The sequence below is a fragment of the Merops nubicus genome, unplaced genomic scaffold (genome assembly GCF_000691845.1).
Source record: "Merops nubicus isolate BGI_N331 unplaced genomic scaffold, ASM69184v1 scaffold1750, whole genome shotgun sequence".
Taxonomy (NCBI): domain Eukaryota; kingdom Metazoa; phylum Chordata; class Aves; order Coraciiformes; family Meropidae; genus Merops; species Merops nubicus.
In genome coordinates, this window is record NW_008583345.1 from 5,759 (window position 1) to 19,133 (window position 13,375).

At 39.4% G+C, this 13,375-nt stretch overlaps 1 protein-coding gene across 1 annotated transcript in view; it reads right to left on the bottom strand.

Annotated features, from left to right (window-relative positions):
• Window positions 1-4,012: 4,012 nt before the first annotated feature.
• Window positions 4,013-13,375, bottom strand: part of PLCG2 (phospholipase C, gamma 2 (phosphatidylinositol-specific)) — a 54,664-nt gene continuing 45,301 nt past the window's right edge. Inside the window, 7 exon segments of the mRNA XM_008940216.1 lie at window positions 4,013-4,282; window positions 5,093-5,277; window positions 8,397-8,485; window positions 9,088-9,255; window positions 10,455-10,569; window positions 11,588-11,733; window positions 12,338-12,547. Of these exon segments, the coding sequence (XP_008938464.1) occupies window positions 4,240-4,282; window positions 5,093-5,277; window positions 8,397-8,485; window positions 9,088-9,255; window positions 10,455-10,569; window positions 11,588-11,733; window positions 12,338-12,547 (956 nt within the window). The 3' untranslated portion in view covers window positions 4,013-4,239.

The window sequence follows — 13,375 nt, forward strand, 5'->3', positions numbered from 1 at the left end:
CTAAGTGACTCAACCAAAACCTTCTTTCATTACTATTTGTAACTAATTTCCACATATTTTCAACAATGTAGTGGCATATTTATTAATCTATGATGTGATCTTTGCAGAAGCGTGTCCTGAACACTAATAATTCCCACATATTGCAAAAGATCTGGCAATTCAGGAGCACACAAGTGTTAAGAGAACTACTTCTGCTGTATTTTCAAGCTTGATTCCATTTTGATGGAGTAACACCCAAGAATGCAGACTAGCAAGGCACCAGCACTTTAAATTCATTTAAAACTAATAGCTGGGCATGTTTATAAATACTGTTGCAAATCAGAAGATAAATTTGGCTCCCAACTGACTCTGAAGGTTAATTTTCATTATATGTAACTTCTGTTTCTAATGATAGAAATGGAATTTCAGTCTGAACAAAGTCAGCTAAGTTAGACTGCACTTGGAAATGCTGACACAAGACTACAGCAGAATTCAACAGCTGTACTTCAGCATCCATGCCACATTCAGATTTCTACAACTCATCTGGAGAATTCAGAAACATTCTTTGGTACTTATCTAATGCCATCTCACCATCTAGGTTAGTTAGAGGACTGCAAAACCGAAAAAAAACTTTTGCAACAGAGAAACTTACAGGTCCACAGGGGAAAAACTTTGAGAACATGGGCAATAAAACAGCTGAATGAAGCAATTTTTTGGATACCAATATTCACAAATTAAAATGTGATAAAGACCATTTGGGTCATCTAATGACCTCCTAGAAGACCTAGACTGCAGGTACCTCATGTTGATTCCTGCTCAATATGAATATAGTTTTTAATAGATGAGTGAGAAAAATTTTGTTCCCAAGACACCCACCCATGAAAAAGATCACAACATAAAGACAGGAGGCATTCACCCAGCAGCACTGCTGCCCAGGCAGTTAATGTGACCTTATCAGCAGAAATAATGCTAATGCAATTTTATGGTGAACATCAAGTTTACCATGCTTCCAAATTACTACAAACTCATCTTTGCCTTCTTCAGACTTTATTGTTTGAGTTGATCCAAATCTAAAGCTCAGTAGGGCTGAAGTTTCTATCACTGAAAAAGGTCAGTCAGGAGCTGCAGCGATCTTTGACCTCCGCCTTCTGCCCTGCTTGTTTGCAGCCAGATCTGGTACAACAATAACCATGTCTATGGAAACAATCAATAAGAGAGTTTATCTTAAAAACACAGAAATGCCCTTCCTCCAGCCTCCAGTACAACACACCAGCTGACCACTTGGCAGTATGAGAGATACTGACTCAAATGACTGGCAAAATTCATGGAATTCAATGAGCAATGCTTAAACAAAGAAGCATCTGGCATCATTCACATCACTGCTGAGATATCAAAAATTATTTATTAAAAATAAGTTATTTTAAGAATTTTAAACAGTTTCTCTAAGAATGTAACAATTTAACAGATATTGTTAACTTGAAAAAAAATTGATAAATGTTTTTCCTCAGATTATAAAATGAGCACACACATTCAAACTTATTTTCATATTAAAACAGTTGCAACTGTGAAGAAGTTGCTACAGAGTCTGCCCTGGCAAAGAATTGAAAGGTCAGGGTTTGGAGTTAAAACACAGAATGCAAGGAACACAAGATGAGTTAGTACATAGCCCTGCCCATCACCTGAAGTCAACAAACCAGCCAGTGCAGTACTTCCCTTCTGAATACAGCACATCATTATACTCTGGAGAAAAGTCTCACTGTAAAATGAAATCATTTTCATAAATACTGAGGGAGTGCCTCTTACAACTTCTGATGTATGTGTGGAGAATGTGAACAGGACTTTTCAAAGGACTATAAAATTCTTAAATATTTGCACAGCAGCAGCACAAGGAGCTCCTGTGATAGGACAAGAGGAAATGGTTCTCACTGAAAGGGCTGTCTGGCTGCCCTGGGAAGTGGCTGAATCACCATCCCTGGATATGTTTAAGTCATGTTGATGTGGTGCTTAGGGACACGGTTTAGCAGTGGACTTGGCAGAGTCAGGTTAATGGTTGGAACACAATGATCTTGAAGGTTTTTTCCAACCTCAGCAATTCTACGATTCTATGAAACAAAAACCCACCACAGCAACAGCCTCGAGCTCTAGGCTTTGCTCTCCCTAAGCCCTAGCACCTTGTAGTCTCCTACTTTTTGTCGTCAGTCCAAACCTCGCTGGTACTCAGCCGCCAATAAATGCTGTCCAAATAACCTGCAGCAACAACCTCAGGACCTTCCAGACAAGGCCCTGGGCCACTTGGTCTGATCAACACTGACGACAGTGTTCTCACAACATTCAGTGGGAATGATGGAGGCTATCACAGAAAATACCTAGCACAGGGACTGATGACATGACAAACTAACCATCTCCTGGAACACGTGACATAACACGTGCACGCCAAAGGTCCCCTCCTCAAGAACAGCAACTGCATCATCCCATGACTACCATAGGTAAACCCAGCTTTACACAGGTTAGGTGACAGCCCCATCTCCCAAATCCACAGCTGATGTAATTTTTTATTTGTTTGAGGGGGGTCTGCACCCACCTGATCCTTGAACAAGTCAATCACAACTGGATATGGAAGAGATTTCAGGCAGGAGGAAGAGAAGCAGAGAATTGGCTTTAACTGCGCTCTCGTCTCTTTTTTGATGGGGTGATTATTAATTAATTTCTTTTATAATAAAAAATTTATGGAAGCCACCCCATTGTGGGACACACTATTACAGCACTTTCATCTAGGATACAAGACTGTCTTTACAGAATAGCTAAAACCTCAGGGGGGTTCCTCGAACCATCATCTGTGAATGCACAATGGCATCAATTAAGTGCCTCTTGAAACAACAGAAGTAATAGCATGGGGAGCAAGAGAAACTGAAAACTGCCGAGGCAGCTTCATCAGGCCATGAATCCCAAATCCATGCAAGTTTCCTGTGATCAGAAATACAGCACTACGTATGCAGCATTTTATGCCTCAGGCAGTCACTTCGGCAGAAAAACCTAACTCCTCTGCAGATATTTGAAAGTTAAGGTCAAGCATAGAGACAGCAAAACTTCACCCACGTAGAGATAAAGCAGCTGGGAATTTGCTAGCAGTAACTGCTAGCACAAAGAACCAACATGTACACAAATCATGATCATTAACTGGTCTTCTCTTCGATAGCTCCACGTTCTTCCTTTGGTTAAAGCCATAAGAATGATGTACCTCTGTATTTGTGCATACTGTCATTCTTGGATTAGGTACATTTTGGGAAAACAGTTTCACAGGACACTATAATTTGATGCTAATGTCTAAGCAGGAATGCATGATTAAAGATGGACAGTTCATTAACAAATTCACTTCTAAGCACATTAGCAGCTGAAAGGATATACAAAATTAAACTATACCTAAGTAGATGCTTTTCAGAATTTTAAATACCTTTCCTTTTCAGAAACAAACAGGAATTTCCTACTGCATATCTTAAAACTTTTCCCTCCAGAGCCTCACGGCTGTGAGCATAGCTTCATGGGGGCTATGAATACAGGTTCTCACATCATTCCTTTTTTAAATCTTTACAGGGAGTTCAACAGGAAAAACACAACTACAGTTGCAGAGGATGTTTGGTTTCAACAAAATTAACATATTATCTAGTTCACAAAAATGTAACAGAAAACTTTAAACATGAGACAATACGGTATGAGCTATCAGCTGCCCAAAATACTTTATGCAGTATCAGAAGTACAATCTGCTGCCTTGGGCACTCTAACACACGTGACGTGACAATGCTGGCGTTGAAGTGCTTTTACAACGTTTAATAAATTAAAAACTCACTACCAGTTAATCTTAAGGAGCCAGGTTGTTAAAGTGGTATCATTCCATGCATGCAAATTGCTGTGAACGTCTTATCTATAGCCTGCGTACACCAGTGGATGATTTATACTTGTACTGCAGGTATTGGCAATGAGAAGTGAGGTCTATCCAACTACTTGCCCTCAAATTTTAAAAAACTTGAATACACAGAAGGCCTGGCCTGCAACGAGGGTATGCTTTGTACAGAATATAAATTATTAGGAATTAAAACAGTTTTTCTTTAAAAAAAAAAAATTACTAAGGAAACCCATCTTTCCTCCTCCTCCTCTTCTTCCAGTCATTCAGTCTGATGAGACCGTCACTGAGTAGGATGGTTGGGACAAGTTAATGTCTCTTCCTGAACTGCACCATAAGGCACACATCAAAGAATGACTGCTTTAAGAGTAGAACTTGCTGTTACTGACTTTCTTCTCCTTTAATCTAAAGAGAAAAGAAAAGGGAAAAAGTCAAGTCTACTAGAGACTTCTCAGAGGAAATCAGTCTATCAAGTTCAATTTATTTAGATATGAATGGCAAGCAACGTATCAGCAACAAGCATTGAGATGTTTTTCCTTAACAAATGGGAGTAAACCAGAGATGCATGCAGCTGTTAAACACACACAAAAAAGGGTGAAAATATTTAAACAAAAGTCTTCCATCCCATCTTGAGATCTACTCAGGACTTCCACGTGGTACATTGAGCCTGTCTCCCTCCCTCACTCGCAGCACAAAGGCGGCAGCAAATGACAAAAATCCTCCCCTAAGCTTTGGATAATGTACTGACACCTAACTGACAATTCTACAGTCACAACTCAATACTGTTTTTATCTTTTGTGGTTTGTGTATCTGGAAGCATCTTCTGTTCCCATGTATCTAATATGCTAATGACATTTCCAGGGACATAACTTTGGTAGTGTAGAAGGAGTGAGGCGCTTTATTTATTTGGCTGCATATACTTCCAGGCTTTCCTCCAGGAAAGCAGGAGGAGAGGGGAAAATATAAACTCACAGGATTGCAGGTTTCCTGTGATCGCTGAGACTGAGACTGCACTGAGCAGACATTTCACAGCATCTGCTGGCCTCTAGTGGCTTGCAGCCCAGCCTTCCTTGGCTGCAGCCCTTCCTTGCTTCAGATATGCTTGTTCTACCCTTGCCACTCCTTAGATGCTCGTTTTCATAAATCTGAGATTTCCTTACCATAAATCATGTACAGATAGAGCTGTCTCGGGAAGGAGAATGATTATCAACTCACCTGCGGTTGCATGTCTCTTGATATATCTGTAGCTTGTGCTCATTCATATTGAATTCTTTTAATATAGCATCTCTGTTAGGATTCCTTAAATTCATATGGGTGTCATAAAGGAACAGCTGGTTATTCAGCTCCTCCTGGCGCTTCCGAAGTTGCCGACATGAGGAATAAAGCTCTTCTTCACTTTCCTTCAAAAGAACATTGGTAATCAATGTAACTTGTGAGTCACATACCCAAAATAACACAGAATCAACATAGTTTGGGGGATTATTTTGTTTTCTTAACACACATTCCATTAGCTTTATGGAATGTTTTATAAAATAAGCTTTATGTTTCTGGAATGTCTACAGAAAGAAACCAACTCAGGAAACACTAATAAAACCCCTCTCAGAAAACACTAATAAAACCCCTGAGCCCCACACTATGAACAGCCATATCCTCTTCTAGGAGCATCAGGAACATTCCAGCACAAGTCATGAAATGTGCATGTCTAAACACTTCTCTTGGAATATTTTTCCCTAATAAGGGATGGCAGTCTGTTGAGGAAAGGACAGCAAATGATGGGTTATCAGATTGTAATTGTTTTTAAAATACTTTTTCTAAAAGTGCAATTTTTGGCTCTTCCATTGTATCGGTGTATTTTGTGACAATACCAACCCTGGTGCTCTCCTATTGAAGTCTAGACTAAAGGTGGAAATACTGACTAGTAAATAGGACTAGCAAGTACTCAGATGATCAAGAAAGAAGGATCTTGTGATTCTGTGGAGCTATGGCAATTCAGTAGTTGTAGAGGAACTGCCTGAGTATTTGAAAAATAATCTGCAGCAGTCAGAGTTTCTGCTGTTCTATGTAGCCCACAGTAGCAGGTCTCAAAATATTCCACAAGCATAAAATAATCATCATGATTCCCTTTATGACCTCAAATTATTTTAATACTTCAAAACTTTGGATGCAAAAGCCATCTCCTTTATAGAGCTACTAGTGGGGAATGGTACTGGCAGGACTGAAGTCTTAATTTTCACATCAGCAGCAAACCAAGATACTCATCCTACAGTAAATGACATGCAATCAATAAATGTAATAAATCCAAACATTTTCAGAGGCAGCATACTAATAAGAATGCCTCTTTCTGCACTCACTCCAGACGTAGGAAATTGATGGGCTAGCAATGTACCTAGGGGGTTTGAGCAAGGGCAACAACATCCTTTCCTAAATCCTCTTCCTCCTCCCAAAACACATTCCTATCCAGGTATGGCTTGGAAGCAACTGCAAGAGCCTCAGTGCTATGCTACTGATTAAGTTTTTTAAATAATTTTTAATCTTTGTTTTTTAAGGGGAAGGGAACTTTGTATTCCCAAACTGAAAGGGGAAAGGGCAGATTGCCAATTACTAGGTTGCAGGTGTAATCATCAAGAGGCATATGTACTGCTGTTTGTTCTTGTAAAGCAATATATCCACAAAGCTAGGCTTTAAAACACAATTTAAGAATGTCCACTTCAGTCTTTATGTCAAAAACATACACAAGGCTGACTGTAATCAGAAAATGCCAAAGAGATACACACGCTTTCTGAAGCAAGTAAATCAATTTTCAAGCAAATATGACATGCTTCTAAATGTAACAAGAACACCAGTATAGTACAATTTCTATAATATCAAGAAAACTGGTTAACTTCAACAGAAAGTACACCAACCCCACAAAATAATTATAGATGTGCGTGCATACATCTACAACGTTCTTATATTCCTTATAAATTCCACAGCCATCTGTAATTCCCCTTTATAATTTTATATTTCACCTCCAAAAGTATGCAGATGGGCTCTGTATCTAAACAGGCCTGTTATTAAATTGTATCATTTTATGGAGGGTCACCATTTTAAAAAAAGGGCAGAAGAACAGATGGAGACAGCCTTGATCTTTTCTGATGCTTCTTGAACGATCTGGCAGGAGTTCTAAAAGTTGATTAACTATGGCAAGTCTTGGTTGGCTGCAGACTGCCAAACAAAAGGGAAAATTTTTGAAAGTTCTCCTTCCACTGTATTACCACCCAGAGACGTCAGACACCATAAAACTACAGAGCTGTGCTGCATCTTCATTTGGCTTAACAAGCAGAAGGGTCTTCAAAAGTGCGAACTGCGCTACTGTCGGAGGACTCGGTGCTGACAGACTGGGAGACACACTGCTGCCATGAACAACACTATAAGAGAGACTCCTGCCCCAGGCAAATAATAATCTGAAATTCTGAAGAGAAACAAGGGCAGGAGGAATTTGCAATACATCTACAAGCGATGTCCATGCTCAACGTATTAGGCAATACTGAGTTGCTGCCAGTTTTCTCAAAGGCAGCAAGCCAAAAAATAGCAGTTTATCAGGCCTCCTCTATCAGACTTGTGTCCATGAAATACAAACATTTTAAGCATTATCTTCAAAGGACACAGGTCTCTCCTTTACAAGCACACAGAGTGGCTCTGAGCTTCCAGCCCTCTCTGCTCTTGTGACTCTTGGCTAGCCAAGGGCAGGAACCTGCTGTGGCTGCCAAACACTGCCACTGCACACAGGCATTTTACAACACGTGTTACAAAGTGGACTTGTAAAAACCTTGACAAAGAATGTTTGGAAAAGTTTCCCACTCCTTTGTGAAGAAGCATGTGACTGAATTCAGTAATTTCCATTTCAGTGTATGCAACTGCAGGCGCAAATCCCTCCAGAGACATAATGACTTACAGTTAGCAGAAGTTGGTGTTTTAATCAGGAAAAATAATGTACACTGGAGGGAACTGCAGCATAAGCTGTAAAAGACTACAAATAACAACTTGGACTTTTTTTTTTCTGAATCCAAAGGGTACTGGAAAGCACCCTGAAATACTCACTTCCCAGAAGCATCTTTCAACATTCATCACATGGCCTCCACACCAGTATATTTAATTTACATAAAATGTTATTGAGTCTGAGAATAATTCTGCTTCGAATCAACACATACAGCAGCACTTTTGGAACAGCAACAAATGGTGTTCACAGATCAAAGGTGAGTTTAGCTAGCTTTGCACAGCACCATCAGTTAACAGGTAAAGACAATGACCATTCTATTACAGCAAAAACAAGTGGAGGCAACGACGCTTCGTTAGTGCATTACTTCTTTTCACAGCTACATTTTCTGTCCACCCAGAGGAAGTGTAACTCAATTTGTGTTACTGACCTTCCCCAGTACCTGCAGATGCAGAACAGAAAACTAAATTCTCATTTCCTGGTTTCCACAAAGAAATAACGACATAGATTCTAAGTGCACCCAAAACCCTCAGTGGTTCTCACCAGAACTTGTTGCATTTCACAGTGAACCAGAAGTGAGGCCAGCTCTATATCTTCACTATAGCCGTTCTTGAGAGGAACTGATCTAAAACCTGGCAGGGGGGAACATACAGAAAGCACAGTAAGAGTCAAGGCAAGAGGTTATCTGCAGTCACAAAAATGGTGTGTACTGTCCTGAGAGCTAACAGATTCTTCACTGCTCAAATGCTCTGCTCCTGAGAGCAAGCTTTGCTGTGACAATTACAGAAAAGCCAAAGGCAAGAATGGTCTAAGTGAGAAACACATGGTTTCACATGCTCTTGGAAACTAAAGCCAGAAGCAGAGGAAAGCAGAAAACTTACTCTACATACATCCATATCTAAAGATAATTAACAAAATAGATACACTGACACCAAAACAGAATCTTCCCAGATTCTACTCTGAGCACATAACCCTGTTGTTGGTATGGAACACGTGGTAAAATCATTGCAAATTATTCTACATAATAAATATTCTATTGAAAAAAAGGAATTTCAAGAGGGTGAGAGGATTATTTTAAATACTTCTATGTTACACACTCAATACCATAATACACAATGGATTAAAGGAACTCCAATGAAAAGAGCACTTGTCCTTTGGCACCCTGTAGCTACTACTGAGTGCAAAGTCATAATACAACTATACCAAACTAGCCCATTATACCCACTGATCTTACCTGATTTGATTCCTTTGATGGGAAAAGTGGCATGTGCTAAGAAATTGGGATCACTGAACATGTCCTCCTCATAAACAACAAAGCGCAGAAACGCTAGATTTGGATCATAAATTTCAAATTTCACTTGCTCTGGACAGGGTGCCCAAACTGGATTAAGGCCATTGTCATCTGCAATGAAAAGGAAACATTTGCAGTATGAAGCGACAATTTCACTTCATCCACATATGGGTATGTATCCCAGGACATTTTCTGGGGATGCAAAGGCCCAAAAATCCTATTTACCATCTGTCTCCTGTTGTAACCTTGCTTCAGAAGGTTTGTGTTTGTTTATTTGCAGAGGGGAAGATACCAGGAAACTTCACAGGGATGGAAATCCATGAAGAGAAGCTATTATTTGTATTTAAACATAAAAAACTTCCTTGGACATGTATTTATTAAAAAAAAAAGCTAATCCACTGCTCATATTCATGAGCTTCATGCTCCGTATCAGGAAGCCTCATGTACAATGGCCCAATTTTTATAGTAATTTCTAGAACATCAAGTAATTTCACATTTGACACAAGCAGAAGTTTGCTCTCTAAAGTCTTGGTCACTTCCCACAAAAAGTTAAAATCGTAGTCCTCTTCTCTGAACTACTGAAGAGCCACAATGCACATTCTGCTCCTGATTCTGTGTTTGTTCTCCACTGACATCAGTGGTTTGGATAATTAGAATCAAAGCCTCTGGTCTACTAGAGGAACACTGCTGCATCCAGAAATATTAAATGGTGAAATACAAAGTGGCTGAGATACTGCCCCATTTCAGTGCACTTAAATGAAGCTTGGGCACACACAAACACAAATCCCTTATCAAAAACCCACCAGGAGAGAGCTTTGATCAAAATTCTGTTGTGTTGCAAGTCATACTGCTTTACAGCCCTATACACTCAAGCTGTCTCCAAGGGGATGCCAATCTTAGAACCTGAGTTTAAATAAACACAGTCTGGATCAACTCCCTGTTTGGGCCAGGCTTTTGGGAACTGACTAGCACTCTTGGAGGCAGTTTCTAGACAGCAATATTTTAAAATATGCAAATGCACAAACTTATGCATAGGCAAAAACATAATTATTACTTTAACTGCAACAGTACTTTTTTTTCCTGAATTTTATATACATCAAAGTTTCTCAAATTAACTGGCCCTGAGGCAAGCAAGAGAAAAATATGTTATATGGCTCATCAGTCCAGAACAAATGTTAACTTATTCCTCCCTATATAGGTTGCTGGCCAGTTACAGACAACAAATTGATGGTTGTCATCTACTCACTTTATTTAAGCACACTGGAAGTATAACCCTATCCCTACAACACAGAAAAATCCCAGATACTCACTCACAACTGATGTCTTGAATTTGTTGTTATCATATTCAGCCCCACAAATTTCTACCTCTACAAAGGGACAAGCGATGCTTCTACCAAGTTTAGGGAGATGACGAGCACCTAAAACCTGCAAAAGCAACTGTAAATTATCACCACCTCCAAAGGACACATGGCACCATTATTTCTGTACAGCAGGCAGCCCACGGAACTAGAAGGGGGAAAGTAAATTCAGAAGAAGGTGCAAAAATACACGCTCACTCTCCTGAATATGTTTGCATGTATTAAACATACTATCTGTGCCATCTTCCATCTTCCAATAACACCATCTTCCATTGTTGGAAACCCAGTGATTTGCTTTGTAAGATGCTCTGCAGCTGACACTCATTACACACAGTTCCAGACCAGGCCTGTAACATAAGTTCTATTATCTTTTCTCAGGCTTTATTAAATATCTATTTTAAGACATCCCTGCTTGACATTCACAGCCCACATTTACCTCTTCTATAAACTGTACTGAAAAGCTGTTAATGTGTTTCTTTCTCAGAAAACATATTTTTCAAGGACATCTCTTACTATATAGCAACTGAGAACAGAATCAAGTTCAATTCCTGTTTGGTACCAGAAGACAACATGCCATCATTTTTAAATGATAAATCCATCTCTCCATGATAAATGAGAATGACATTCTGATTAATACACAGTGTACTAAATATGATGAAGAGGGAGAAATCAGCTTATTTGTTTTTGCTTAGTTTCTGTATTTCATTATAAGTATCTTTCTTCCACACTGAAAATCTTGAACTAGATGATCGTCTGCTGCTAACTGAACTCAAATAGGACCCCTTCTACTGAGAAGTCATTAGACTGGAAATGGAAGTTAGTTCATTTGGAATTTTTATTAGCAATTATATGAAATTATCTCAGGATTGCATTTTCAGTCTTATAGCATGTGCTTCATTAGCATGATAAAGATATATACTTCTTTTCAGGAACCAGTGGAATTAGCTTTATTCTCAAACACACTGACATTTAAAACCAGTATTTTGACAATCTGTCAGCTCTTGCTCTGAAACATAATAGCTTTATTTTTAGTTTTATAGATATTTATGACTTGTAAAAAAACATAATTTACAAAAGAGATTTACCCTCACTGTCATAATCATCTGCAATTTCCTCTTCGAGTCATTTGGCATTGGGTCATAGTCTTCATTTCTCATGCTCTCTGGCTGCAGAACATAGCCAGTGCGTCCATTAAGTGAAAACAAGGCATGGTTCAATTGCATGTATTTATCTAGGGAGAGAGTTAAACAGTCACAACAGAAGATTGCCATTTGAATAAAGCTAAGGAAGTATCAAGCAAACAGCTCCTCTCTGTAATTCTTTCTGGTCAGCACTTTATCAAAAAGAGCTAGAAAGGTAAGCTGGACACTCAGTTCCCTTCAGCAGCTGAAGGTAACAGTCCATTTCTATCAATTTTAATCCACACAAACCCATCTCCATTCACAGTTTCCCATCAGTGTGTCATGATCTAGCTGGCCCTTACCAGGAAGTGGAGTCCAGCCTTCCCTGTGGCTGAACAACTGTGCATCCGCCTGAGACTTACTGTAAATAACTCTGCTTGCTTATCACAAAGGGATCAAAGTGAAGTAAACCTTTTAGAGTTTGGGGCTAGTTAAGCTCAGAGACAGGGCTTTTAGAAACTGATTTTTGGGGACCAGCTCTATCAGCTCATCCACATGTTCAAAACCAAATTTGAGTTCTTGCACATCCCTTCTTGCAGGGAAGTACAAATAAATAGGACAGCTACAGTAACTAGAATGGCAGAGGGGCCAGAAAGGGCCTCGTTTATGGTGAGATGGAGGATGGATTAGATCCTTTTTTAGAGAGAATGTTACCTGGAGTTTGAAAGTTAAGAGCCACCATCTGGGAGCCACAAAGCCAAAGGCGAAACGGGTCATAGTTGGATGAGTCAACCCTCTGTCCTTTAGGATAGACACGTGTCAGTCCCTTCAGGTTGTATTTCAACAACTCAACTGGCTTTTGCTTAACAATGCTCTCTGCCTTGGTTTCCACAAAAGAACGGACTTCTTTGAAATCAGGATTTTCTACACAGGGTAGGGAGGAAAAAGAATGGTTACTAAAGGAAGAAGGAAGTTGACATTTATACTGCATTTCTACTGCCACTTTGTTTTGCTTTGTCCTTTAATGCAATAACTGGCATAGTTTTCATACAGACATGGCAAATTGGTTGAACATCAAGTCTGAAAGTTAAAATTGCCTGCTTGCCACATTCTTTGCAGCAGGGCAGATGAGAGTCTATAGTCATGTTCTCAACCCATCATTGCTAATAATGTACTTCTGACCACTAGAACACGTATTTAAATGAGACATCTTTTCCTGGGTTTAAATGGGGAGAAGAAAAGGGGAGCCAGGGTTAGCCAGTGCCTCAAACAATGGCTATAATTATAACGTCTTAACACGCTGACAGCTTATTAAATACATTTGCAAAGGAACCTAAAGAAAAAGGGCACATTTGCTAGCTTCTCCAGCAGCAATGACAGAAAACTGGAATAAGAACATAATTCAGTGTCAGATTCCACACCTGCACTTACACAGACCCCAACTCTCATTTATATTATGAAGCCATATACTATTCTAATAGCTTTCATAAATGGCAAACAGGTTCTTATAGGAACATTGCATAATGCATAGCAAGTCCATTTTGAAGGTTTTTTTAGAAACACATAAATCACAAGTCTTCAGCCAGAGTTTTTAATCTCAAAAAAGTCACCTGACACAACAAGCAAGCCTCCCCATGAAAGACACAGAGGAGAGGGTGTCTTTAGTTAACTAGTTAGAAATCTGTGACAGTTTTTTCATGACAGATGAATAGCATCATGTTCCCTAGTGTACAAAGTGCCACTGGAAACTGC